General features: G+C 42.6%; 1 protein-coding gene across 1 annotated transcript; it reads left to right on the top strand.

Moving 5' to 3' along the window:
- Positions 1 to 316: 316 nt before the first annotated feature.
- Positions 317 to 26,687, top strand: egf (epidermal growth factor; the record flags this gene model as incomplete). Its single annotated transcript, XM_080746709.1, has 24 exons — positions 317 to 443; positions 5,814 to 6,013; positions 6,723 to 6,904; positions 8,270 to 8,500; positions 9,308 to 9,438; positions 9,616 to 9,744; positions 10,254 to 10,376; positions 12,643 to 12,765; positions 13,730 to 13,855; positions 14,906 to 15,039; positions 15,923 to 16,071; positions 16,490 to 16,594; positions 16,684 to 16,907; positions 18,781 to 18,948; positions 19,453 to 19,605; positions 19,696 to 19,848; positions 20,317 to 20,436; positions 21,173 to 21,298; positions 21,674 to 21,796; positions 22,554 to 22,710; positions 23,301 to 23,462; positions 24,967 to 25,057; positions 25,319 to 25,415; positions 25,977 to 26,687. The coding sequence occupies 24 exons, from the start codon at positions 317 to 319 to the stop codon at positions 26,204 to 26,206; spliced, it is 3,564 nt and encodes a 1,187-aa protein (XP_080602835.1). The 3' UTR covers positions 26,207 to 26,687.
- Positions 26,688 to 27,098: the final 411 nt, after the last annotated feature.

Genomic DNA, 27,098 nt, shown 5'->3' with positions numbered 1-27,098 from the left:
TGTTCCGAGTGCCCAGACACCAACAACCTTCCTCGCTCACATGGCATCTTCCCATTTTTCTCTTTTTTTTTTTTGCGCCTCTCTCTAAGTCAGTGATGTAAAATCGGCCTTCACTCTCTCTCTGTCTGTCTCTCTCTCTTGCTCTCTTGCTCTCCCTCTCTCTGCTGGCCAAAGCCTCGGACAAGCATGTCAACGATCGTCCACCAGCGAGTGTCACAGAGTTTCGGGGGCTTCGCGTGCGCCGGCTGCGACTGTGGGAATGCCTGAGAAGAAGTGACGCGCCTGGTGGTGGTGCATCTCACCGGAGCACAGGATTATGTTGGTTGCCACGGTCGTGGCCGTGCTGATTTGTTTTATGGTGCAAAGCTCAGGAGCCCCGACCCCTGGCAAAGCATGCTGGGAGCGCGTGCCGTCGGATGCGGGTAGAAACAGCAGCTGTGTGGGTGAGTACAGTATATGGACTACCGTGTTTCTCATACTTTCAAATTTCAAGGTCTCCCCTAACTCTGGCAGTGTACAAATGGAACCAAATGGACCCTTTAAGGTCCATTTGGTTCCATTTGTACACTGTCAGAGTTACAGACTTGTATGGGCCAATTTAGACCCCCCCAATGGAACCCACAGAGTCCCTGGAATCCAATTTGAGAACCACTGATTTTCAGTAGGGTACAGGTGATGTCATGTGTCAGTACAGTGTGTGACGCTGGCGGGCTGTGTACTGTCCAATCTAAACTTTTGGGGGCGGCAGTGGCTCAGGAGGCAGAGTGGCTGTCTGGGAAATGAAAAGTCCCTGGTTCGATCCCAGGCTCCTGCTGGCTTTGTGTGGAAGTGTCCTTCAGCAAGACACTGAACCCATAATTGTTTCCGATGAGCAGGTTGGTACATTGCAATGTTGCCTCCACCATCGGTGTAAGGATAACAAGGAATCACAATGATCTCTTGAATATGGTCCCTCCCTGTACCATGACAGCCTGTGTATCTGCAGTATGCATGTCCACCAAGACAGGTTTGTTTGTAGGGACAATCAGTCCTCTATGATTGATTTCTTGGCTATTAAATTGCAATACAGGCGTCTTTAACCAGAACAATCTGGCTAAGGAAGTAATACAGCTTTTAACTTTTACTTTATTTGTATAATGTATCAAAGTATGACAAAGTAATGTACTTAAGTATTACTGTTATTAGCACTTAACTGGTTCAATAGCTAAGTTTAAAACCTCACCAGTACTTGACAAAACAATAGGCAATGTTAAATTGTCATATACTGGGAATAGTATCTATTTACCTATATTATGGATCACTATTAATGTTTGAATGTATATATCACTAGGGGTCTGACTCTTAATATTACATTATAACCCCTAATGATGACATATTTCTCATGGACTACATAGTCAATTACACACACACACACACACACACACACACACACACACACACACACACACACACACACACACACACACACACACACACACACACACACACACACACACACACACACACACACACACACACACACACACACACAGTCTGTAACTGCCAACTTTGTTCCTACACTTTTCAAATAATCAATAATGATTTCTATATAGAGGAGAAAATTTAGAAAATGCTATCATTTTAATGACAATAAAGTTACAGTAAGCATTCCTATATGGTGGTTCAGTAATAGATACCTTAATGTGAAACTAAACAACATGTTTTTCCACTCCATCTGCGTTATCACAGTGACACCCTAGTGTCGACTGCTAGGCTTTGGTTGGTAAAACAAATGCACTTTCTCACACAAAAGGAAAACCTCTGTCACCCCTGAAAGAGTACAAGAGTTTTCCATGCATCACACTCCCCACTTTGCTGACCAGACAGTGTGATGTACGCAAGGCCAAGCCGCCTGCTCCGTAGGGCTGTTGCTCAATGAAGATGACCACAGAGAGAGAGAGAGAGAGAGCGCGAGAGAGAGAGCGCGAGAGAGAGAGCGAGAGAGAGAGGGAGAGAGGGAGAGGGAGACAGAAAAGACAGACACAGGCAGACAGAGATAAAGACAGACAGACAGACAGAAAGGCTTGTCACAATTATTACATAATCGTCTAATCGCAATTATTTTGTCATAATATTGAAAAATGTTCATATATTTAACACTTTCAAAAATAGTGGAAATAGCTGGTATACAAGCTCATCGCGACCGCGACACGTTGTGAGCTTGTAGATCGGCTATTAATCCCACTATCAATGTCCTTTTTTAAGTATAGAGTTGTCAAAAATGTCAGTCATTTCTGTGTACAGTAAGGGCTCTATTATGATCCAGGTCTTATGCCTTATGCCTTAACTTCTTTGCCTTTTTTTTTACTATATATACATATTTTTTTAAATATTTCAAATAGCTGATCTGCAAGCTCACAACGTGCAGATGTAGATCAGCATTTGAAGTATTTAAAAAGGTTTTTCAAAATAGTAAAAGAAAGGCAAAGAAGTTAAGGCATAAGGCATAAGACCTGGATCATAATAGAGCCCTGTGTCATATCTGCCATGTGCAACTTCAAAGCCTACAAGCCAAACACAAATGCAAAAATGTGTCAATGACAAAAACACAATTAAATAATTAATCGCAATTATTTGAGTGACAATTAGTCATCATGTAAAATGTCATAATCATGACATGTAACGCCCGGGATTCAAACTCGAGTCTCCCGCACTTAACCATTGTTCCAAAGGGATAGATTGTATCTATGGACAAAGGGAGATACTAGACTTTTGAAGCAATTGGGCTGAGGCTGTGAGTCACTCTGCTACATACACACCAACTGTCAGGCATTTAAAGATGCATTTCAACCATAACATACATCTTCTGAACTGATCTGTCCCAGCCTTCTGTAGACCCAAAAAATAAACATTTTGATTCTGGTCGGTAATCGACTAGTGATGCTTCCCAGTGAGCAATAGTCATCTATCAGACGTCTGTCTAAAATCGGTCTAATCAACGTCTAGATATGAACGTTTTTTAGACATCTAAGCTTAGACTATAGACGTTGATTAGACGTTATTTCAACGGCTAAGCTATATATAGACGGTCTATATATAGCTTAGACGTCTAAAAAACTTTCATTTCTAAACGTTGATTTTAGACTAGCCTTTAGACATATATTAGACGTCTAATAGACCGAAAAATTATCAGGGGGTTTGATTTGAGATCCTGAAACAATCTAGCCAGTAGGCACAGCCTTGTTATCCCTAATTGTTATTTAAATGGCTTGGGTCCAGAGCAGAGGTATCATGAGTTCAAATCCCAGGATGAATCTGGTTGAGGAAGGATTTACTGTACCCAGCCCTCAACAACACTTAACACAAACTGCTGTAATGGTCAGCAGTAGAAGACTATTATAATGGTGGTCAGGATTCACATAATAGCCAACAGCACAACACTGGGGTTGTACTGGGCACCTTCCAATGGCCAAGTGGCCAAGAGCAGAAGACTGAGGTTGCACTGGGCAGCTCCCAGTTGGACAACTGTAGAGGTTGTATTGGGCAGTTCAAGAATAGCGAGGCTGCAGACCTGAAGCACAGGCACAGAGCCCACTATAAGTTATCAGAAAATACATTCTTATGACATTTTAGGGGAGAAATAGGCCATGTAGTTGCTCAGTTCAGGTAATCGCTCGGGTTATGCCTTGCTGGGGCGCATCTCACAGGGCTCATGTGATGTAACTATTCACAAGATATCATATGAACCTCTGTAATCTGTATATGAGGCATGGCTAGTCTTCATGTTGTATTTATTGGGGTATTTTCAAAGTAAAATTGTCCCCAATTCATCAAAGGTACAATCAGACCAGATAACCTTATAGGAAGCCTAACAGTATTCAAGATGGTGTCTCTCTGCGCTTGTCAATCAAAGATGAACCACATTATCGTCACTGTCAGGCAGAAAACTAGTTTCACATTTGTAAAGCTAAACTCTGCTTCATAAGACTGTCGCACAAAATAGCAGATCTACAAGCACACAACGCCTCGCGCCACGAGACGTTGTGTGCTTGTAGATATGCTATTTTTATATTTCTTTTATAAAATGATAAATGCAAAACAAACTGTTTTGTACATACAAGGTTTCCACCCGTCAACAACGACACATGAACTTGTCATGAGCGGTCACAGCCGAGTCTCGACCCAAACTGCTCTCTGTTCTTGTTTGTCTTGTCTGGCTCATTGTTGCATTGTTTTCGATCATTCCAGAGCATCGTTGACCAGTAGCCATGGTGACACATGACGGTGTTTAGTTCAGTGTTTCGTCTAGCTACCATGAGTCTCGGACAGGCGTATGTTTGTTTTGAATCCATAGCCCCAGCCTGACTAAAGGGAGTGGTCACTACACAGCATGTACCATAATATGAACGTAAATATTCAGCATGTTTCACAGGATACAGTTCCAGTAGGCGGCTAAATCTTGTCGGCACTGCAACATTAAATTGACTGGGTTTGTTTACTGGAACGTATTATTACTTTAACCATTATTTTATGCTTTAACTAATAGCAGATATACAAGCTCACAGCATGGCACCGAGTGCCGCGCTGTGAGCTTGTAGATCTGCTATTTTAGTCTTTGAATATTTTGACCCTATTCTATAAATGTCTTCTAAATCCTTCTTCTAAATCAGTGGTTCTCAAACTTTTTCATGTCAGGGACCCCCAAAATGACATGTATTTGGCCGTGGACCCCCATCTAAAAAGTATGTTGTTCCAGGGACCCCCAGAAGCAGGGATTTGAGTTTTGCAAAACTTTTCACGATTTTTCAAGAATAGCAGATCTACAAGCTCGCAGCGCGCTGTGGTAGAAATGTGTAGCGTTTGCAGAAATATATGTATTTGGCCCCTCATTTGTAACGTAAATGTAGATATAAAATCAAATATAAGATGAATGCATATTCTTTCACACACTTGACATCCAACTGGTACTTGCCATTCTTCAATTTACAAATAATCAGCCCTAAATTCATACATTTTTATGAATAGAAAGTTAAGAAAACTGCATAAACTTTATCCAAATTCTCTGTCCTTAGCACAAATGTAAGATGTGCTGCAACAGTGTAAAAAACAGTAGAGCCATCCACGTTTTTGACTAAGCAATGGATTTTTTGTTAAAAAACATATCTTGATGATAAAATCCATGCCACGGTCTGAGTATCTTCCTTCATATGTGAGGTTTTTCACTGTGTGAAAGCAAAGCGCTTGGACCTTTGTGTTGCTAAGAGACACGGCTGCCTTGAACTTCACCCCGTTACACCCATGAATAGATTGTGTGGAGAACGACATTGACTTATTGATTCAACACAGTTAACCGAGCCATTAGCCCGGAGGGACACAAAGTGTGAAGCTGCAGCTATTGAGATGTTAAATGCTGCCTGCCGTTACAAAAAGCAAGCCAGGTTTTATTCAGTGGTTGGACTGAGAGATACACTGCACCAGTGTGCACTCCAAGGTCACCAGCGTGGATGCTCTCAGTCTGGGCTATTGCTTGAATTGCAATGGTCTAATTTGATGAGTTCTGACCCAAAATGATATGCATAGTTTGCGTACCATTCGCAAAAAACACAGGCTATCAAATGATTGATAGCACAGAATGCAAACAAACTGCGATGCCTTTGTTAAGGACAGCCATTTAATTAACCTCTTGGGTGAGCCGGCTGGTATTTTTCTCAGATAGATAATTATTACATAACTGTAATTGTAAAATCCAATCCACAAACATGATTGATCCCAGCAAACAACTAGTATGTGTCCATCAGCCAAGTGGAGTACCTAAAACGTATGTTTTTGCAAAGCTCCAGAGCCTTACCTGATCTTTGGCCATGGTAAAGCCATCCATCGCATGGACCTGGATGGGAGGAACCAGAGGAGACTGGTGGCAGGGGTGGGGAGCTCCATTCTGCTGGACTTCCATTTCAGAGAGGAGAGGATCTACTGGGCGGACAGACACACTGGGGTCATCTACAAAGCATCAATGACAGGAACTCAGAGACAGGTGGTCACACATTCACCAAACACACATAAACAATTTATGGTACCTGTTCAAATCTCCTAGAACCTTCTATAACCTGAAGCTGTCCAGAGACTCCAGAACCCATGAAGTTCTGCATGTTTCTTTTGTTCTGTTCTGTTTTGTTGTTTGGAGGAGGTACACCATAACAAAAAGCTTATTCCCCCCAAAAAAAAAAAACATTCTCTTAACATTTTAGTTGAGTAAAAAGGCCATGCTCAATATTGACTAATATCACATTTACGACTAGTTGTTTGTTAAGTTTGTTAACAGTATTTGGGAGCATTGTAGGAAAGTCCATCATCATGACACAATGATGCAATTATGCCACTGATGATTCTCTCAGTAGTCTGCAGTGTTTTCACATTAGCTTTTGGTAGTGCCTCAGCTTTGCTTGGAATCTCAACAGAGGAGAAACCAAAAAGGACCAGGTACTAGGTGCTACTTTTGCCAAACAGAAAGCCCCAAAACACAGTCCAGTCTAATGGAGTTGAGCCGGTACCATGCAATGCACCTACATCATTTAATGAAATAACAAGTCATTGGCCACTGCCCTGCAACTTAAAATGTTTTTGTATTGTTAATCCCACAATTAGAGATGGGAAGGAATTGGATTATTTGTCATGTACAAATCCATGGGAAAGTGGTGAACGGTATAAATAACCGAATGTTTCGTATTGAAAACCTTTCCCAGAAACTGTACTCATCGGAGAAAGAGATATCAGGCCTTGCGGTGGACTGGCTTTGGAACCGCATGTACTGGACCAGTGAGGGAAAGGGAACCATCAAGAGAATGGATACTGATGGAGAAAATGAGAAGACTTTTATAAGACATCTGACCCAGCCTAGTTGTATAGCTGTTGATCCCCATAACAGGTATGTCTGTTTATCAGGTACGTCTAACATTAGTCACTTTCACCAACCACTGGCGTCCATATTTTGGGCATGTCATTATAGGCGCTGCAACGCATTGTGAGCCTGTTGATCTGCTATTTTCTGCGGAAGCTTTCTCCACAATACGGATGCTGGGGTTAAAGGGGAATACCACTCATTTTCAACATTGAACTATGTCATTACTATACCTTAGAGTTGTTGTGTGGAAATAAGAAAAAAGTCCCCCCCCCTTTTGTGTTGCCTAGAACTAGAGGATTGATTGTGGGGTCATGTGATCAGTGACATCATGAAGGTGTACTCTTTGGCTTATGTCACTGACTTTTTTCTTATGTCCACACAACAACTCTAAGGTATATTAATGACATAGTTCAAAGTTGATTTGGTTATGGCTTCTTTAGTAACAATGGCATTTTCAGTAAAGGATGATCATACGTTAAAGCATAATATTGCCTTAACTCTTCTGTGGGACTGCTGGCTTTGTGCAGAATAAGCACCACATTCCTGTTAGCATGTTATTAAGAAGTTTTATGTAACAGTTGTCATGTCATGTCATGTCATGTCATGTCATGTCATGTCATGTGACGTAACACAAAACATGACATAATGCTACTGTGTTGGTGAGACATTCTTTTTTTATCTCAATGGAAATATATAACACATTTAGTAACACCATAAAAAGTGAAATGACTACAAAATTAACTCAAATAGAATAAAACACAATAAAATGACACAATGCAGCTCCTCTTTGTCAACTTCCCTGGCATTGTTTGTGTGTTTCCAGAAACGTTGGTGCTCCAACCAGCGTGGCTGGCACATAGGTGCAACACGACTTGACTGACTCTCACATACCAACAAGCTCTATTCAGAGACACGGCACGGAGACATTTTGACCAGGCTACAAGATGCCAGCCATTTACTGCTTTTTTTTTGTTTGTTTTTTTGTTTAACAAAATAATGTCTTGCCTTGATGACGTTCACAGCATGAATTTCAAATGCACTATGCATGACATTGCACTGTAAAGCAATGGTTCTTGTCATTTAGTTGTTAGATCCCACTGTCAAAAATGATGTAGTCTCACGTAGCCAGACAACTATTCCACAATCTCCGAATGCTATACAGAGCCTGGAACTACTCCTCCCGAAATCAGAGTAACGTAAGCTGGCACAAAAATATATTTTAAAATATCTTTTACATTTATTTATTTGTATTTCCATTTCTGATAAGCAACAAGTTATTTATGCTTAGATGATTTTGATTTAGCCTGGCTCCGCGAGACTAAAAATAATGTGATGTATGGTTTTGTCCATATGGCCATTAAGCCCTACCTAACAGAAGCTGCGTTGCAGGTTTGTGTTCTGGCTGTCTGCTGGGATGAACCCCAGCATCCAGAGGTCGAACACAGCAGGGAGGACAACAGTGACAACGCTGTTGAAGATCTCAGAGGGACTGAGGGCTCTCTCCATCGACCGCGCAGACAGGAGGCTGTTCTGGGTTCAGTTCAGCTCAGATGGAAAGAGCACCATTGGTTCTTGTGATTACGACGGGAACCTGATCAACCGCATTGATCAGCCACTTCGGTGAGCAAAATCACCCCATCACCCACATCTCCTTCTATTCACTTCTATTACCGTATATGATCTTTAATAATCTTTCCATTCTCTTCTTAGCTCTTGTCCATTAGTTTCTAATTTAGACACATCTAAACCATTTCATACAGATATTATGTTCAGTATTTATTTAATTTTTCACTGAAAATGCTCATTATAAAATGGCAACATTTCCGTCTACTCACTCTGTGTCTCATTGGTAGACTATGTGGACAGTTCAGACACCAGCCTACCAATAAATGACATCATTGAGAGGGATTCCAAGCTAATGGAAACTACAGCCTTTGTCCTCCTGGAAAGTGTGCACACTGAAATAAGAGTCTTATTCTTACTTTAATGAACAACTGTCCACAGCCCTCCCTTGAGAGACAGAGTGAGTAGTCAGAAACGGTGCCAACTTATTACGATTAGTAAGGACAATTTATTTGAAGATAAAAATGGGTGAAGTGATCCTTTAAAATAATTATTTTGCAGTGTTTCTTTTCTTACTTTTTAATGTATTTATCGTAATTATTATTTTTATTGCAGTAATTACTGCATGACATGTGCTTGACTTTGATGTGATTAATTTAAGTTTTTACAGTACGTTTTCCTTGAAAGATATTACTATTAGTATTATTATTTATTGGCTTCTGTAACAACACACATTTCCCTTTGGGACCATTATACTGTAGTTGTACAGTATCTTCTCTTCTCTTATCATAGATCTCAGTCTTTGGGGCTGGCAGTCTTTCTGGACTATGTGTATTATACTGATATTACATCCCGTGCCATAAGACGAGTCCATAAGTACACTGGAGGAGAGCCAGTGAATGTCAACACCAAGCGCATGAACAAACCCCCTGTTGACCTCACAGTGGTACATCCCTTCAACCAGCCAATAGAAGACCTCCTGCCAGCACTTCCAGGTTACACTTTTATCTGTAATCTACAGCAGTGGTTCTCAACAATATATTTACAAGCTCACGCGTCGCATTGTGACCTGCTATTTTCACTTAAGAATATACAGTATATATCGTTCATTAATCAAGGCAAAAGTTTGAAGTAGTATCGCCCAGACCTATACAGTACGTATCACTGATTATGTATCCTCCATGCAGCTTGTGATGAGAGGACTGAGGACTGTGTGAATGTCTGCTCGGGGCCACTGGAACAGGGGGTCTGTCAATGCAGTGAAGGCTTTTCCCTCAATGTGCAGGGAAATTACTGTGAAGGTAAGTAGCCATTTGATACAACACTCATCATTTCAGCCACCTAAACTCTATACTTAGTTGACCGGCGACCCGAGGGCTTTCTACTTGACCCCATCCTGTTTCCCTCTACACACCAAGCGCTTAAACTTATTTGCCCTTTTTTACTACTTTGGAAAATATTTTTAAATACTAGCCAATCTACAGCTTGTAGATCGGCTATTTGAATTTAAAAATGTCTTTCAAAATTGTAAAAAAAAAAAAAAAATTAAAAACAGTTTTAGGGATAGTTTAGGGTAAGGCACAGATGAAAATCTCTTTGGTGAAAATAACAGATCTACAAGCTCAAGCTACGAGCTTGTAGATATTCTATTTGTTTGTCCTCAGAATAGAGATGATATATGGTTAAATGTTGGTGGTATTTATGAATATAGCAGATTGTGTGCTCAGTGTGGATAGATGGATACACTGTATTTTATCCACGTGGATGTTTGTTTTGTATAATATGTTGAAACATGATGCGTTTTCCATAGATATAAATGAGTGTGCGCTGTGGAACCACGGCTGTTCTCTGGGCTGTGAGAATCTCCCTGGGTCCTATGTGTGTACCTGTCCACGGGGATACTCTCTGCTTCCGGACAGGAGAACCTGCCAAGGTAAGCTGCACAAAATGTACATTAACAAGTGAAGCTCTGTTGGTTTATGCCGTTTCAACGTAAAATGCAGTTTATTTTTACCTCAGTATGTGTAGGGCTGCAACTGGCAATTATTTTATTAGCGATTATTCTTTCGATTAATCGAATTATCACGTTTTTAAAATTACTTCTTTGATTTTCTTTTTCTCAATGAATCGAATCCACAAATAAAAAAGTGAACATTTTGTGGTGGAAGTAGGCTCTGGTTTTTGCTGTAGTGGTGATGAAAGGAAGGTGGTGTTTGTCAGACACCCTGACCTCTAAGCCCCTCGAGGCCAATAAAGCGGGTCGGGTCAGACTAGGGGCCGCAGACAGATATGAGCTGTCTGTTTTGAGTTGGGACCCATGGGTCAAACCACAGACTATCTGCCATGGAGAGTCAAATTAACCCAGAGTGTGTAAAAACTGCCCAATTTTTACTCTCTTTTTCCTGTGTGGGCATTTACACCACAAGGGTGAGGGCTTCCGTTCCCTGTGATCTAGCTCAATTGGGTACACAGTCAAATCCTCAGGATTCATTTATAAAATTTTAACTCTGAGATAGATTAACACTGAGGATCTCGCTGTGTAAGGCAAGGCATTAACACTACCAGGGTTCATTTAGGCATCTACCTCCATGCCTATTATTAGGGCTTTAGACAAAATCAAACCCTAACATTTTGAAGCGGTGAAGCAATCCCACGTTTTAGCTTTGTGTGTGGAAAACTGGCCCTGTCTTCAATCCTGTCCCGTTGAGCATGAACTGGACCTGTCTTCAACCCTGTCCCGTTTGAGCATGAACAGGACCTGCGCATGCGCAACAGATCCCATGCAGTACAAACAGCTGCGCGCTATGTTTCTTTAGAACAATGGTGCGTGGACGGAGTTATGTTTCATTAGTACAACGGTGTGTGGCCGGATTTTTTAACTATAAAAACAGGAATATATAGATGACCACTGTTGAGCAGCCTAGATACACACACACACCTATCACGATATCAATGTAATTGATATATAATTCGATATAGCCCTATTGCCCGGCCCTATCTCTTATATCCACCAATTAAGGTGACGTATATTATGTAACAAATTTGTATGGTATGCCTGCTTCATACTGATGTCCTTTTGTCCGTGTCTACAACAACAAATTCCTTCTCTGTTGGAAACCTTATGCCAGTCTGTCATCTGCCACGAGCATACGCAGAATGACGTACATGAGGTGGAGTCAGAATGAACAGTTTACCTTCATAGAGCTGTAGATGTAATGTAAACACTGACTGTGGGGATCTATTCTGTACCTTAAACAACTATCATCGAGGACCCCCCCCCCCCCCATAAGAAAGGTCCAGTCCACAGGGACAATAGGATTACATGAGCAGGTGACATGAGTAATAGGGAATTATTTAGTCAGCAAGCCCATGGTCGCTAATCTGGTCTGCAGGGAAAGATAGTATAGGTGTTGCCAAGACAATAGGCCCAGATCACAATTACAACATTTCCTACACTTGACGTCATTTTTAGGCTATCCCCATGTTCTTAATCTGCATAGTCTTCTTGGTAACATTTTTTATGTCTATAATGCATTATAATCTGCTTATAACACTGTAATTGTAGTTGTAAGCACACATGTCCACATTATTTCTTTTATAGCTATTATATTGTGACCTCTTGTAGCTGAAACTAACGGACTCTGTCGTTTACAGAATTGAATTTACATTTCACATATTAGACCTTTACTCAAAGCTCTTACCCATAGATTACAGTGTAATTAGGATAAATGTTAATTCCTAGATTACCAGAATTACAAGACACAAAATAAGGTGTAATGAGTTATTGTTTCTGTACTATCCGGCTACTGTATTTCTTCACAGGTAAAGACTTTTCTTTGAACCAACATCCTCCCTCCCTACGTCTCTCTCTCTCCCTCTCCCTCTCCCTCTTTCTGTATTGTAATCACACTTTCTCCTATTTCTTGGGGACTATAGCCCATTTCATAAAGGGATTGAACCGGAGCACAGGTTAAGGAGCTTTCTGTCCAACCATCTGGCTTTGTTTGAAGTTACTACAGTTCTTGGTCCAAACATAACCTAGGACACTGTTTCCCAAACAGTGGGTTGGGACCCATTTGTGGGTCGCAGACAGATTTTTATGGGTCCCTTTGGGTCCCAAAAAGCTATTTTTTCCATGAAATATGGAGATTTTGCCGTTGTTCACAGCCTGAACAGTGATGTGCTCCATCCATCCACAGAGATCCTCCCATGTGAAGCTAACATGACCCAGTGTGGTCATGGATGTCTGTCCACAGACCAGGGTCCTGTCTGTGTGTGTCCAGAAGGCTCCAGACTGCAGGAGGACGGACGGACCTGCACGGGTATGTAGGCCTACTGTACAAGCAGTGATGGATAAATAACTCTTTTACTTAACTAAAAATATCAATACTGTAATGTAGATATACTCTGTTCCAAGTAAAAGGCCGGAATTCAAAATGTACTTTACGTAAAAGTATTGGTATTAAAATGTACTTAAAGTACCAAAAGTAGAAAGTACTCTTTATTCAGAATGTCCCATTTCACAAATTTTCAAAAGACCAAAATGTATATAGGGCTGAAGTGGTTAATGTATGTTTTGTAATAATAATCAAAATAGTTTTAATAATAGTAGTGGAAATGTACAATATTTGTCTCTGAGATGTAGTGGAGTAGAAGTAAAAGTATTGAAAATCGGAAATAATAATAGCTACTGCCTAGTGTACACCACTGCGTACCAGCTCCGATTAAATCACAGGGGTTTGCAATGAGTGAGCAAGTATAAAGTGTCTTGCTCAAGGGCACTTCAGGGATCTGCCACAGTCAGAGTATATTAGAACTTGTGGATTTTATGTTATGGCAATGACACTCTAACCACGGCTCCAAACCGCCTTCACCAACAATTTTACTCAGAAATAAACTCAAAAACTAAAATACTCAATAATAGTACAAGTGTTTGGACTAGTTGTAGTAGAGTAGTAGTTGAAAACGATTGCCTTTAGTCAACATCACAAGATTCTGTATAGAACTATGATGAGTCCGTAGCAGCATTAATGGAGTCAAACTCTTAACGCAATAACGCTCCACATTGTAATGAGTGAGTGTGTGAGGGAGAGAATGTGCGGGAGTAAACAGCCACAGGTTGACACTGACTCAGAGTGACGAACTGAAGTGTGTTAATCACAGACAGAAGCGTGTGAGTGTGTGTGTGTGTGTGTGTGTGTGTGTGTGTGTGTGTGTGTGTGTGTGTGTGTGTGTGTGTGTGTGTGTGTGTGTGCGTGTATAAATCATGTGGTCTGTCTGTTGCAGGTTGTCATTCTGCAGACAGGGGGGGCTGTAGTCAGCTGTGTGATATTGTGAGTCCAGGAGTGTGGGAGTGCAGCTGTCTGCCTGGATACCTGCTCAGCCAGGATGGGAAACACTGCACAGCCACTGGTGAGTCACACCCACACACACAGGATCTGATAGGTAGTACACATGTCACAGTGTTTTTGAGATTAAGTAAGATTGAGACCAGGAGCGCTCATTTCGTTTTTGGGCGCGAGGTGGAGCAAGCGGTGCCTCCTTCCGGGGACCGCCCATATGTCCAACATCTCATTAGTCCTACAGGGTTTGGTTTAGGCATAGTTCTACTGAAGTTAGGGTTATCATTCACCAGGTTAACATTCACCAGGTTAGCATTCACCAGGTTAGGTTTTGGCATATTTTTACTGAGGTTAGGGGTTTAGGGTTAGGTTTAGGCATAGTAGCATTCACCAGGTTAGCATTCACCAGCTTCAACAGGATAGCATTCACCATGTTAGCATTCACCAGGTTAGCATTCACCAGTGTCGGCAGTTTAGCATTCACCAGCGTCGACAGGTTAGCATTCACCAGTGTTGGCAGGTTAGCATTCACCAGGTTAGCATTCACCAGTGTTGGCAGGTTAACATTCACCAGGTGAGCAATCACCAGCGTTGGCAGGTTAGCTTCACCAGTGTCGGCAGGTTAGCATTCACCAGCGTCAGACTAATGGGATGCCGGAACAATGAGACATCGGACCAATGCCATGGCACTGCCTCCTTCCGGGGACAGCCCATAAGGTGAACTACAAAACAAGCCCTCCGGTCCCAATCTCACTGGTACCTCAAAAACACTGATATACAGATGTACGGATGTATGGATGGACAGACAAGATGCACCCACCCAAATTAAAATGAAAATTCGATTTCCCAGACCAACATTATGAGCAAATGTCTGTTGTTGATAGATTGGTCATCTATCAGCAAGCATGCATATCAGCATCTGTCTGTCGCAGATAGTTTAATTATTTATTTGAATCCACAAATTGCAATTAATTGACAGGGAAACAAATTTAACGGGGTTGATAGTTCATGTACACCTAAGGATACACATAGCACCTCCTCCTACACACAGACAAGCTGCCTGAAAATGTTGTGATATTGTATTTTTCCATATCGCCCACCCCTAATTCATCATGTGCAGGACCTCCTCCCTATCTGCTGGTAGCCAACCTGCAGGACATCAGAAGAGTTGACCTGGATGGCAGTGACCACACGCTACTGGAGGAACCCAGAGGAAGCATCATAGCTCTGGACTATGACCCAGTGCAAAATAATGTACGAACAACTACTGATAGTTCAGTGTTTCTCAAACTCATTTTAACTCTAACAGTGTACTAACGGGTTCATTTGGTTCCATTTGTACACTGTCAGAGTTACAGACTTGTATGGGTCAATTTAGACCCCCCTAAAGGAACCCATAGAGTCCCTGGAATACACTTTGAGAACCACTAGAGTCCCTGGAATCCACTTTGAGAACCACTGTGCTAGTTTTCTATTCTATCAATCTATCTATATTCTATTAACTGCATTCACCTGGTGTCCTGAACCTAAATTAATTCCTGTTTAGACTAGGATTGAAACCAACAGCTTTTAAAGGTTTTGGGTCATCAGGAGTTAAAAAATCACACTCGTGTGAACTGAGCGGTGGTGGGGTGGGGTGGGGGGGGGGGGGGGTGCGTGTGTGTGTGTGTGTGTGTGTGTGTGTGTGTGTGTGTGTGTGTGTGTGTGTGTGTGTGTGTGTGTGTGTGTGTTGCAGTTGATGCACAGGCCAGGCTAGACTCAACAGCACCTCTCTGGTCACCCAGGGTACTCAGGCTACATACACCAGAGGCTACAGACACACAGACAGACACACACACACACACACACGCACGGATACACACACGGCCACGCTATGGAGACGGTGTGACCACCGCTCAAAAACACAGCCCAAATGGAACTACATACTGTAGTTCAGTATTTGGACTTTGAACAACTGCAGTGCCACCTACTGGACAGAAAACATTATTTTATGTCCAGTATTCCATGGTTGTAGCGCTGACAGCTACCCCAATTACAGTTGCCCATTACCCTAATTAAAACAAATGATAAATGATCTGATCTACTTTGATATTATAGCCTCGCTAAGGCTTGTTGATGTATTGTTTCGTGTTTTTAGGTGTACTTTGCCAGTACAGTTCTGAAGACCATTGAGCGGTTTGATGTGAGTGGTGGGATCAGAGAAGTCGTGGTCTCTGAGGGTCTGGATTCTCCAGAGGGTCTGGCCATCGACTGGGTGAACCGAAAGATGTACTGGACCGATATCAGGTGATTGTCAGTAACAAATATGTGTGAAAATCTGAGATCTCTGCATCATGTATTCTCAACACCTTTCAGAGCTTGGGATAGATGGGTATAAATTCATCAAAATATAAATCTGTTTAAAATTAGATAAACAAACTAGATCTACTGTCAATAGGCTTGTTACACACTTGTATAATACAAATAGAACTCTACATACAAGGCATTTTACAGTCGGCCTTGAGGTGTTTTTTGTATTTGTTCTATATTTTGTAGAATGCGTTTCGCACAATGAAAATAGACAATCTGCACACCCACATGTGAGCTTGTAGCTATCCACTATTTTTTCAATTAATTTGGGAAGAATGTTGCCTATAATGGCATGCCCAAAATAGGGCCGCCAGGTGGACACCATGCATAACTCATCTAATCATCTATCCTGCAGCCGGTCAGCTGTTGACTACAGTACGTTAGACGGACTGAACAGAGAAACCATCATTAGCGAAGGTCTGGACAAACCCAGAGGAATCGCAGTTCATCCTCAGGCAAAGTAAGACACTGAATTGAACAACTTTATGATTAATTTAACGGGTTATAACCGCACATTTAACAGTATCTTCCTTGTCTTTGCTTTTTGAGGAAGTTGTTCTGGACAGACCAGGGCTCGAGGCCTGCGGTGGAGAGGTCGTCTTTGGAAGGGAAGGAGCGTGAGGTGGTGGCCAGCGGCAACCTGCTGACGCCCAGCGGTCTGACCATCGACTACACGGAGGACAGGCTGTTCTGGTGCGACCGCAGGAGGGGCGTGGTGGAGACCTCCAGCCTGGACGGGGCAGACAGACGGGTCCTGACCGAGAACCAAGTAGGTGAGGCTGGTGTGCCGCGCACACACGACAATGCATACAGACACAGGTACAAGTACACGTGCGCACACTGTATGTGCATGTCAGGGAAAGGTGAGTATATCAGGGTCCCCGGTGGATGGGAAATTACTTTTCTGCATTCAACCAGCACATGGCTGCTCAGATGGCTCAGATGAGTGCACGGGGGAGGGTGCTTTTCTTATGGCAATCTGATGTTATTCCATCCATTAACTCTTTTGCCGCCAAATGAACGCTCGTTTCTTTTTTCACACGGCGAGGCCGCCATACCGAGCGTTCGTCCTTTCCCCGGCAGAGCCTGTCTGAGATGAGGGGTGGCGCGGGTGTCTGCAGTAGCAGCAGCTCCAGTGACACTAGTCTCAAATCTTTAGCACACATAAACAATAATGATCACTTTTCTGGTCGTTTTCTATGCTTGGATCTAGTTTCTCCATTTCTATGCTTTACAACTGGTGCAACCGAGGGACAAACTTCAGCCTAGTTCATTGGAACAGCAGCGCCCGGTCAACTTTTTTCACAACTCAATGAGACATACGCTTTTTATAGATATTTTACAAAAGATTGCGGTTAGAAATAATGGATGGATATGTTTCTATAAAATCACAAAGGTAAGCTACTTTGATGGCCGTGAGCGGACTATAAACACCCTAAATGGCAGTAAAAGTTTGCTTTGTTAGAGCAGCAGCATAGACACGAAACTCTACTGAGACATTTTCGCCATTATGAAAGTCAGATGTAAACAAAGAAAATGAATTGTCAAGTGATACGAATAAGCGATTCAGCAATAAATCCCACTGTTCGCGGGCAGAGCTGCCGAGGACTTGCAAACAATTTTTTTTAAATGTACGGATCGTTCATGGATATCATCATCATCAGATTAACGTGGTAAGACGGCTAGTCTGAAATTCCCCTTTAAGTGTCTTGCAAAGGGACACTTTGATACGTAGACTGGTCAATAGGAGGGTTAGACAGCGAAACCTCTGATTCCCAGGCAGCCTCTATACCCACTCTGCCTGCTGACTGCTGCCCATAAGATAGGACTGCAAAAGGGGCATAGAGAGACATGAGCCTTTAAGATTTTAGGTGCGTAGGCAAAATATACCCAACTTGCACGGTACAGGATAAGATTTCTTGAACCAATGTTTTGTCGTCACTGACCCAAACGTTGCTTCTCATGTGTTTAAAGATGGGGTGCCATGATTTTCCTAGTCTGGCCCTTCACATTAAATAAGCTTTTTCCACCAGCCCTCAGAAAGGGCGAGCCAATCAAGGCTGTAAGCTTGGGGCACGTGATGGGAGGTGGCCTGGTTCAAAACCATTCAGCCAATCAGGCGACGCTTGCAGCCCTCTAAAACATGATTATCAGGTATTATGATTATACTAGGAGGAAGATTTTTTTCCAAAAAAGTGTACAGAAAGTTAAAAGGTTTTTATGTGGCCAAACCCACCAGTTCATTAGTATGCCTATTGCCTGGTTGTCGTGGTGTGTGGTGACCCAGCTGAAGTTAGCCACACCCACGTGTGTTGGGTGAATGGTAATTATGGGAGGGGTTGATTCTATGATGTAATTGTATCTGTGTTTTTGGACCGGCACTTTTGACCCACAAGGTGGCAGCCTCCAGGAAAAAACCCAAATAGAAAGGGAATATTATAATTGCTCATAACAACCACACCAGGGGGTCTAATGAAGTACTGTCAACCTCCTAGACACATAAAAAACATAAAAAGTACAAAACTATGGCACCACCTCTTTAATAACAGCTCTCCCTGGACTCACCTGGTTTCAGGAAAGAGGACAGGTGAGGCAAGTCCTCATGTAATCAGCATGTTCAGTTGCTCTCCTCCTTGATTGGTCCAGGGCAACCGTTCGACCTGGCAGTGTTTGAGGACAGGCTGTGGGTGTCCGACTGGGAGGGGAGAAACCTGAGGAGCATCGACAAACGCACCGGGAGGAAACTGGAACGCATCCATGGCGACCAGGTCACACCGGCATCCATCGTAGTGGTGCATCCCCTGGCAAAACCGGGTACGGAAGACAGGACGTCAGAGGCGTCACTTGGGTATGGCAAGGTATGGCAGCTGCCATACCTTGGCTACAGGGAAAAAAAATAAAAAGTACTTCTTAAAATAATATTCATCTTGCCGGAAAAAATAAAATGTACTTCTTAAAATAAAATTCATCATGCCTGTTGCCTTCACCAGTCATGTTGCCATACCTTAAGCTTTTCCTGAACTGACGCCACTGCAGGACGGGTCACTCCTTCTGTCTGTTATCAAAACACAACATCAGTGGTGAAAATAGTACTCAAATGTTTTACTAAAGTAAAAGTGTCAGTTACAAGTAAAAGTCCAGAATTCAAAATGTACCCGAGTACAAAAGTATTGGCATCAAAATGTACCTAAAGTACCAAAAGTAAACGTACTCATTATGCAGAATGTCCCATTTCAAGTTTTCAAATGTATGAGAATCTTTTGAAAATAGCAGATCTACAAGCTCACAATGCGTCTCATGTACCATGCTTACCTCCAGGGGGAGACGTTTGTTTCCACCAGAATGGAGGCTGTACCCATGTGTGTGAGAACCGGCTGGGATTGGCCCACTGCTCCTGTCTGTCACACTACGTCCAAACAGAAGACGGGAAGGGCTGCTTGCCGGTTGACAGGGCATCCAATGTGACAACAGGTGATAATATATCAAAGCTCTGGATATTTCTGTTAAATGTAAAATGTTAAAATGTAGTCATGACCACAAAATGTAATGTATTTTATTTAGAATCTGGAGACGGTGAATCGGCTGACCAGATTTCCATCCGAAACAAAACACTCAACGATGAGAGCACACCTCTGGTCATACCTGGGCCCTCAGATGAAGAGCAGACTGTACACTCTGATGAAGGCAGTCAGCCCACAGAGAAGATGGTTGCTGGTGAGCAGCAACAGCTGTGTCCTCCTGAAAAAAAGGGGGGAAAAAAGGCCAGGAACAACTGCTATATTAAATTAATCTAAAAGGATTATGGTTCTTGATTAAACGTAGTTCTTCTCTTCATTTTGGTATCCTTGAACTCACTTATTATTGGTGAGTGTAATGTTACTCATATAGGATTTGATCCTTACTCAATATTGGCTGATTGTAATGTTACCAATGTCAGATCTGAATGATGCTTGTTCTCCTTACTATTAGTGAGTGTAATGTTACTCATATAGGATTTGATCCTTACTCAATATTGTCTGATTGTAATGTTACCAATGTCAGATCTGAATGACGCTTGTTCTCCTTATTAGTGAGTGTAATGTTACTGATCTACTGATCTACTCTAAGTGTGACCAGCTAAAATCCCTAAAACATAAGTGTGAAATGTGAATGTGAGATCCTGAATGTGATTGTGTGTTTCAGACCAGGATGAGTGCTACTCACTGCGTTGTGGTGTGAACGCCCAGTGCCAGCAGGAGACAGGAGGCAGCCCCACCTGTCGCTGTCTGAAGGGTTTCATAGGAGATGGAAAGCTGTGCATGGGTCAGTATCACACTCAGTACACTCTGTTCGGGTCAGCTTGGTGGCCTGGTGATTGGACAACCATCCTGTAATGTAAAAAGGCATTGATTCATAGAAAAGCTGATAGCGATATATAGTGTAGGAGATAAACAGTAGAAAAGCTGGGAAGGTGACAATGTAGGAGAATTGGGGATACACAGGGGAGAAGGATCTGGTGGGATCTGATCCCAGACCAACAGAGGAAAGGTCAGACAAAAAAAATCGATTCATGTAAAAGGCGCAATTCTTATTTTTTTTTTTGCTGGTGAAATGTTACAGCTACAGAGTTCTTACTGTATGATGTGTGTGATGTAAGCTTACCATAAAATCACAGTAAACATTATCATATCTTCAGGTATTCAAGGGCTTTAGGGGAAAATGTTCAACTCGAGTCACTTTCAGTTCAGCAGAGCTGAGGTGTGACACTTGTTGACACTCGTTAATGTCACTTGCTAATATGTTGTGTTTCTGCATCAAATAGAACTACACCTAATCTAAGATTCCATCAAAGCGAAGACTTTTTACAATTGAGGGTCAAATGTAAAAGTTCTTCGCTTTGATCTGGTATTATATCATTTTTGTTTGAGCTGTTGGAAATAACTAGGCTACACTTTGTTGTCCAGATGAAAAGAAATGGTCCTTCTTGTATCGAATCGTGATATAGCAGAGGATTCACAGACCTGCCGACTCCCTCTAATAACGTATTGTTGTGTTTCAGATGTGGATGAATGTGTGTTCGGCCTGTCTCTGTGCAGCACTCAGGGCTCAGAGTGCATCAATACAGAAGGAGGGTATCGCTGCCAGTGTCAGACTGGCTTCACTGGAGAAGGACGCCACTGTGCTGGTGAGACAACACCTTAATGCAACCTGTCTCATGGTTTTTGACAAAAAACTATTTTGAAGAGAAAGATCCATTGTTGAATTTAATTTTGTTTGACATTAAGGCTGTTTCTTGTATATATATATATATATATATATATATATATATATATATATATATATATATATATATATATATCTACACACACACACACACACACACACACACACACACACACACACACACACACACACACACACACACACACACACACACACACACACACACACACACACACACACACACACACACACACACACACACACACACACACATATTTTCATTCAAGTCTATATGATCATCCTGTTCATCTTGCCCTGCTCTCCATTGCTCTTGCAGATATTGATGAGTGTAAACTAGGAACACATCAATGCGACCAAAACGCAGTGTGTCAAAACACCCCAGGGACTTACCTCTGTACCTGTCAGCCTGGTTACCACGGCAATGGACACGTCTGTCAAGGTGTGTCAGATTTTCTACTATTACTAACAATGTACAGTGGGCTGGGAGCGCTGCAACATGTCTCCCTATGCAACACCTTGGTTGATTGATTGTGACCCGGGGTTCTTGGGAGTCTAAGGGGGTCCCCCGCAAAATGTATTAATATAGCATCAAAATCAGGTAAACCGCCTTGAATCTATATTAGTCGATTTGAGAATAGCCAATCTACAGGCCCACAACGCATCACAATACAACATGTTGTGAGCTTTTAGTTCTAGTTCTGCCATTTTCACACACAAAAATAAATGTTGAAACAGTAACACCACAAACACTGTATGGTGGTCCCCAGCACAAAATATTTTCTGAATAGAATGAAAGACACAGTAGCAGATGTCTTAGGGTACAGCGTACACTTCACTACATTAATACATTCAGAATCTGAATCTTGGAGAGAGAGAGAACAACAAATCGAACCTTCCTGTTCTCTAAAATATCAGAATCAGTTATCTGCCTTGAAAAACCCCTATCGAACAACCAACATACCAGAGAGGAACTGGAATATTACTGGAATACATGTGGCAGGTGCATGTGAACACATAATGACATGATGTAGTCATTGGGTAGAGCAAGGCATTAACACACTTATGGGGTTGGGGGAGCAATTCCCTCTGCAAACCGCCACAAATAAAAGCTACGTTGAGTCTGTGTGAACTAAAGGGAACCAAATGAACCCGTACTGTGTAAGAGACAACAACCCTCCTGCCCTGTCCGTCTACAGAGGCAGAGAGCATGGCTCCAGAGACGACCAGGCGTCCCGCCGATGTCACCACTGAGAACAGTAACGCACCGCAAAGCTGTCCCTCCACACATGACTCCTACTGCCTCTACCAGGGGGTCTGCTTCTACTTCCCTGAAATGAAGTCCTACGCCTGCAAGTAAACCCCCCCAACACACACACCAGCTCAGGAGTGTCACATTGCAACGTGTTGTGAGCTTGTTGTTTGTCTATTTTTGACGTGTGACGCTGCCATACAAAGTATAAATCAAGGTTAATTTGGTCTGTACAAATGTTAACACATCGCTTTAGATCTTGTCTACACCCCCTACAGATTACTGTAGGGGGTTTGTTTTGTACCACCTTACTGTACATTATCCAACTTCAGATGGCTACAAATTCCATGTCAAAGCCATGTAATCAGTATTTACAGCCTGGGTAATAATTCATTTGAAAAGACAAAATAATATTTCAAATTTGTCAGTCATGAGCCTAGATTTCTTATGACATGTAACTAGTATTTACAGCTCAGCTCATAATAATGGGCTGTTAAGTGTTTTAATCAGTCCACTGTGCCATAAAAGTGTCCCTTAATTTGTTTTGTGCGCGTTAAGTGTCCTTGTACTGTATGTATTCTACTGTAGGAGGATGCTATGACCATTTTTCACACCAGCATGTACAGTATCTGTTACAGCGTATCTCCACTAGATGTCACTATTGATCTATGCGTGTGTGTGTGTTTGGTCCTAGCTGTATGTCAGGCTACATGGGTGAGAGGTGTCAGTTCAGTGACCTAGAGTGGTGGGACCTCCAACAGGCCCAGGAGGAGAAGAGGAGGAATGTGGCCATCGCAGCCTCCATGCTGGTCATTGCCCTGCTCTCCATCGCTGGCATTGCCGTCTACTGTTACGGGTGAGAGGAGAGGAGAAAAAAACTGGATGTGGAAAGGGTCAAGATAGACAAGTGAGGAGAAAAGAGAGGGGGAAGAGAGCAAGAGAGCAAGAAAGAAAGCAAGAAAGCAAGCAAGCAAGCAAGCAAGCAAGCAAGAAAGCAAGAAAGCAAGAAAGCAAGAAAGCAAGAGGGAGGGAGGGAGAGAATGTTTCATGTATTTTATTCATGTTATGGACGCTGGAATCATAAGACCGGGACAGATTAACCTCCCTGACAGCCAGTAAGCTGACAGTGTTGAGGGGTGTCTATCAAACCCACAGGGATGTGATCCATGTAATGCGGGTGTCTGGGCACGGCAGAGGGTCTGAGGACCGCTCACAGGTGGAACGAATGGCGACATGCGACCCCGCTTCTCCACAGAGCGAGAGAGCACAGGGAAACCTAACCCCCCTATACCCACCCTTCCCCTCGCCTATATTTCCACCTGATCTGAGTCTAAGTGGGTTGATTTGTTTTACGATTGTTTTGGAGGCTTAAGGACAAGGCTGTCGCTATTCTACACTACTTTGACTCACAAAGCAACCTCCCACACTCCTCCTCCCCATTCTCTCTCTCCCGGTCCTCTCCCGTTCCCTCCCTCTGGTGGGTTGTGCTCTCAGCCTCCCTCTGTGGAAGTGGCACGCTTTCAATTACATGCTTGGTTTACCTTGTTCTACTGCAATTACACATAAAAATAGGTCATTTCTCGGCCACAAAATGGAGCCGGTGAGGTATGACCCCGGTGGAAACGCAACATGGCCTCTGCCAATACCGCCGCATTAAATTGCCTTTCGCACTCCACTGCTAGCGGGGCGTTCGCACTGCACGGTTTGGGTTTCGTTTTGAAGATAGGAAAAAAAAAACACACTCTTATGTTCATCTGTCCCCCCGCAAATACCTAACACAAACCATGCATGCACATACACCAGACGTACAGAAAAACACACACACACACACACACACACACACACACACACACACACACACACACACACACACACACACACACACACACACACACACACACACACACACACACACACACACACACACACACACACACACACACACACACACACACACACACACACACACACACACACACACGCACGCTTTGCACTAAATCACATCCATCTCCTCAGGTCCAGTATAAGATTAAAGAGATCATATATTTACATGGCTATAAGCCACTTAACAAAATACAACTCATACTGTGAGTACATCAGCTTCAAGTTCCCTCAGCTCTATGTTAACTCTAACCACAAACCTACCACCAACCCCAACCCGGATGGAACACAGGGCCGAGTAGAACATAAGGCTGACCCCACTGGGGACGATGTTGGTTGATGAAGAGATTTGTTTTCAGAGAGAAGGCGGTGTGAGATGGGTGTTATGACTGTATTTTTGGAACTATTGGAATTCCAATACAAAATGACAAAAGTTAAAATAATGATGTATCTATATATCTATCCATTAATCTCTCCAGAATTAGAAGATGTTTCCAGAAGAAGCATCCATCCGTGGACAACATTAGTGAGTTAAGTACGACAGATGACAGTGTGACAGAGACACCCAGGGTAAGCCAACATCAATTCATTTGAATAATAATATTCTCTGTTCTACATACGATGTATCCACTTGTATTTCTATTTTCATTAATAAAAAACTAAAAGCAACATCATTTTCAAAGTTCACAGTGCATCGCATCACGACACATTGTGAGCTTGTAGATTTCTTGCTTTTTTTTTTTTTTTTTTTAATGTATGAAATATTTAAAGGCTGAGTCGTAGGCTGAGACCTGTCCAATGTATTTGTCTGTCTGTTGTTTTCCCTTCCAGTTCTACGTGGTGTTGGAACACGGAGGGCAGGGGAAGGTCGTTCATGTCACGGGTTGTCCCAGGCGAGCAGTGTGTCCGTCCTGTTCCTCAGAAACAGGTACATGACACACACTAAACACTTTTATTTCAGGGGTGTCCAGAGGGAAAGCACCTACGACCACCGTGGAAGATTGAGGTTATTACTCCACGGTGCCTCCGACTTGGCCAGGCACTTTTAACAAACACAACTTGGCAGGGGAGGGTGATCTTTGCCACTAGATTAGCAACTCCTACAGGTTGCTTTGGGGTGCCTGTTCGGCAAGGAGTGGAACTGGGAGGGATATGGGGCGACTCCTCGTGAATTGGATGAGCCATTTGGTTGTCTATATCGACCGCCCCAGACCAACAGTAGGGATTGACAGTGAAAGGACTATAAAACATGGCGGGAATTGGCATAACGATTACTTTTAAAATTATTAAAAAAGGACTGATTTGCTTCTTCTCTGCGTGTGTTTTTGTGCCTGGCCAAATCACAGTTATGGTGATAAACAGTATAAGAGCTCATCAAGAAATGGGGGGAAACAATTTTTCATTTTGACTGATTGTGTGAATGAACAAAAATCGTAACTACAGTAATACGCTTTGGTCCAGAAATGAAAAACTATTATGTTTTTGTCAGGTGATGCTGTTGTGGCCGAGGAGGTTGGGTCCTTACCCAGACACAATCAGGCATACGAGTGTTCTATGGTACCTACTGCTGCCATGGAAACCAACAACGGCAGAATCCAAAAGCTCAAATCTATCGACAACCTCATCTTTCTCGACGACCCACAGCCAACCGACCTGGAAACCGCAACCCCCGGACCCCAAAGCCTAAAAACTGGAGCCCCATGCTCACCTGAGGCCTAGACCTTTCTAGAACCATATACATTCACCTACTACAGTATTTGACCTACGTACAAACTTGAAAGGATGAGCTTATTTCTCATCATCTCAAATCCTAAAACCCAGTACTCCAATTCACGTAAACAGGGGTGAAAGTGGATATTGCCTGTACAACTACTAACCTTCACTTCATCACTTGTTTTCCTCCTGCCTGCAGCTTCATGTATCCCTGATTCTAATTACTAGAGGATTGCGCCCACTCCCCCCGTTTTACAGTAAGGTATTATGATGTCACGTGAAACCTGACCAATCATGGAGATTGGCCCATTTATAGTCTGGTTGGCCGAAATGTCATGTGAAGCTCACCAATCCACCAATCTTCAAACTTATCGGACACATGCCCGTTTATGCCCATCTGATTGAGTACAGGCATAATCCGATTGGTGTAGTTAGTGTAGTGGGGTTCTATGGGGGAGTGGTGACGTTCTGGCTATCCGGGCAATAAATATGCAACCACACTTGCAATTTCCAATTACATCTTTCTATATATATATATATATATATATATATATATATATATATATAGTAGTTTATAATTAGTGTGGTTGCTAGAGGGCAACACACTATAGTTCAAGTCTAGTTTTATTTTCCCGGATAAACAATCCAGACTATAAATAGTAGTGGAAGCAGGGCCTTTGAAGTTAACCTGTATACAGTATATGTGGCAACGATTAGGGCCTTTAGCCAATGAGGGAACAGCGTTCTCAGTGACGTCACCACCAACCAATAAGTACACCCACATCGAGACAGAACTCATTTACTTTCGAGCTCTGCTGGTCACACTTGTCACCCCGAGTGCCAACTAGTTGTGGGCTCACTGAAAGGCGAGACCAGTATGTCATACCAAAACTTTATA

Source organism: Nannobrachium achirus (assembly GCF_963921795.1).
Source record: "Nannobrachium achirus genome assembly, chromosome: 17".
Taxonomy (NCBI): domain Eukaryota; kingdom Metazoa; phylum Chordata; class Actinopteri; order Myctophiformes; family Myctophidae; genus Nannobrachium; species Nannobrachium achirus.
Note: the sequence above shows the minus strand (reverse complement) of the source record. Positions and strands in the feature narration are given on the sequence as shown.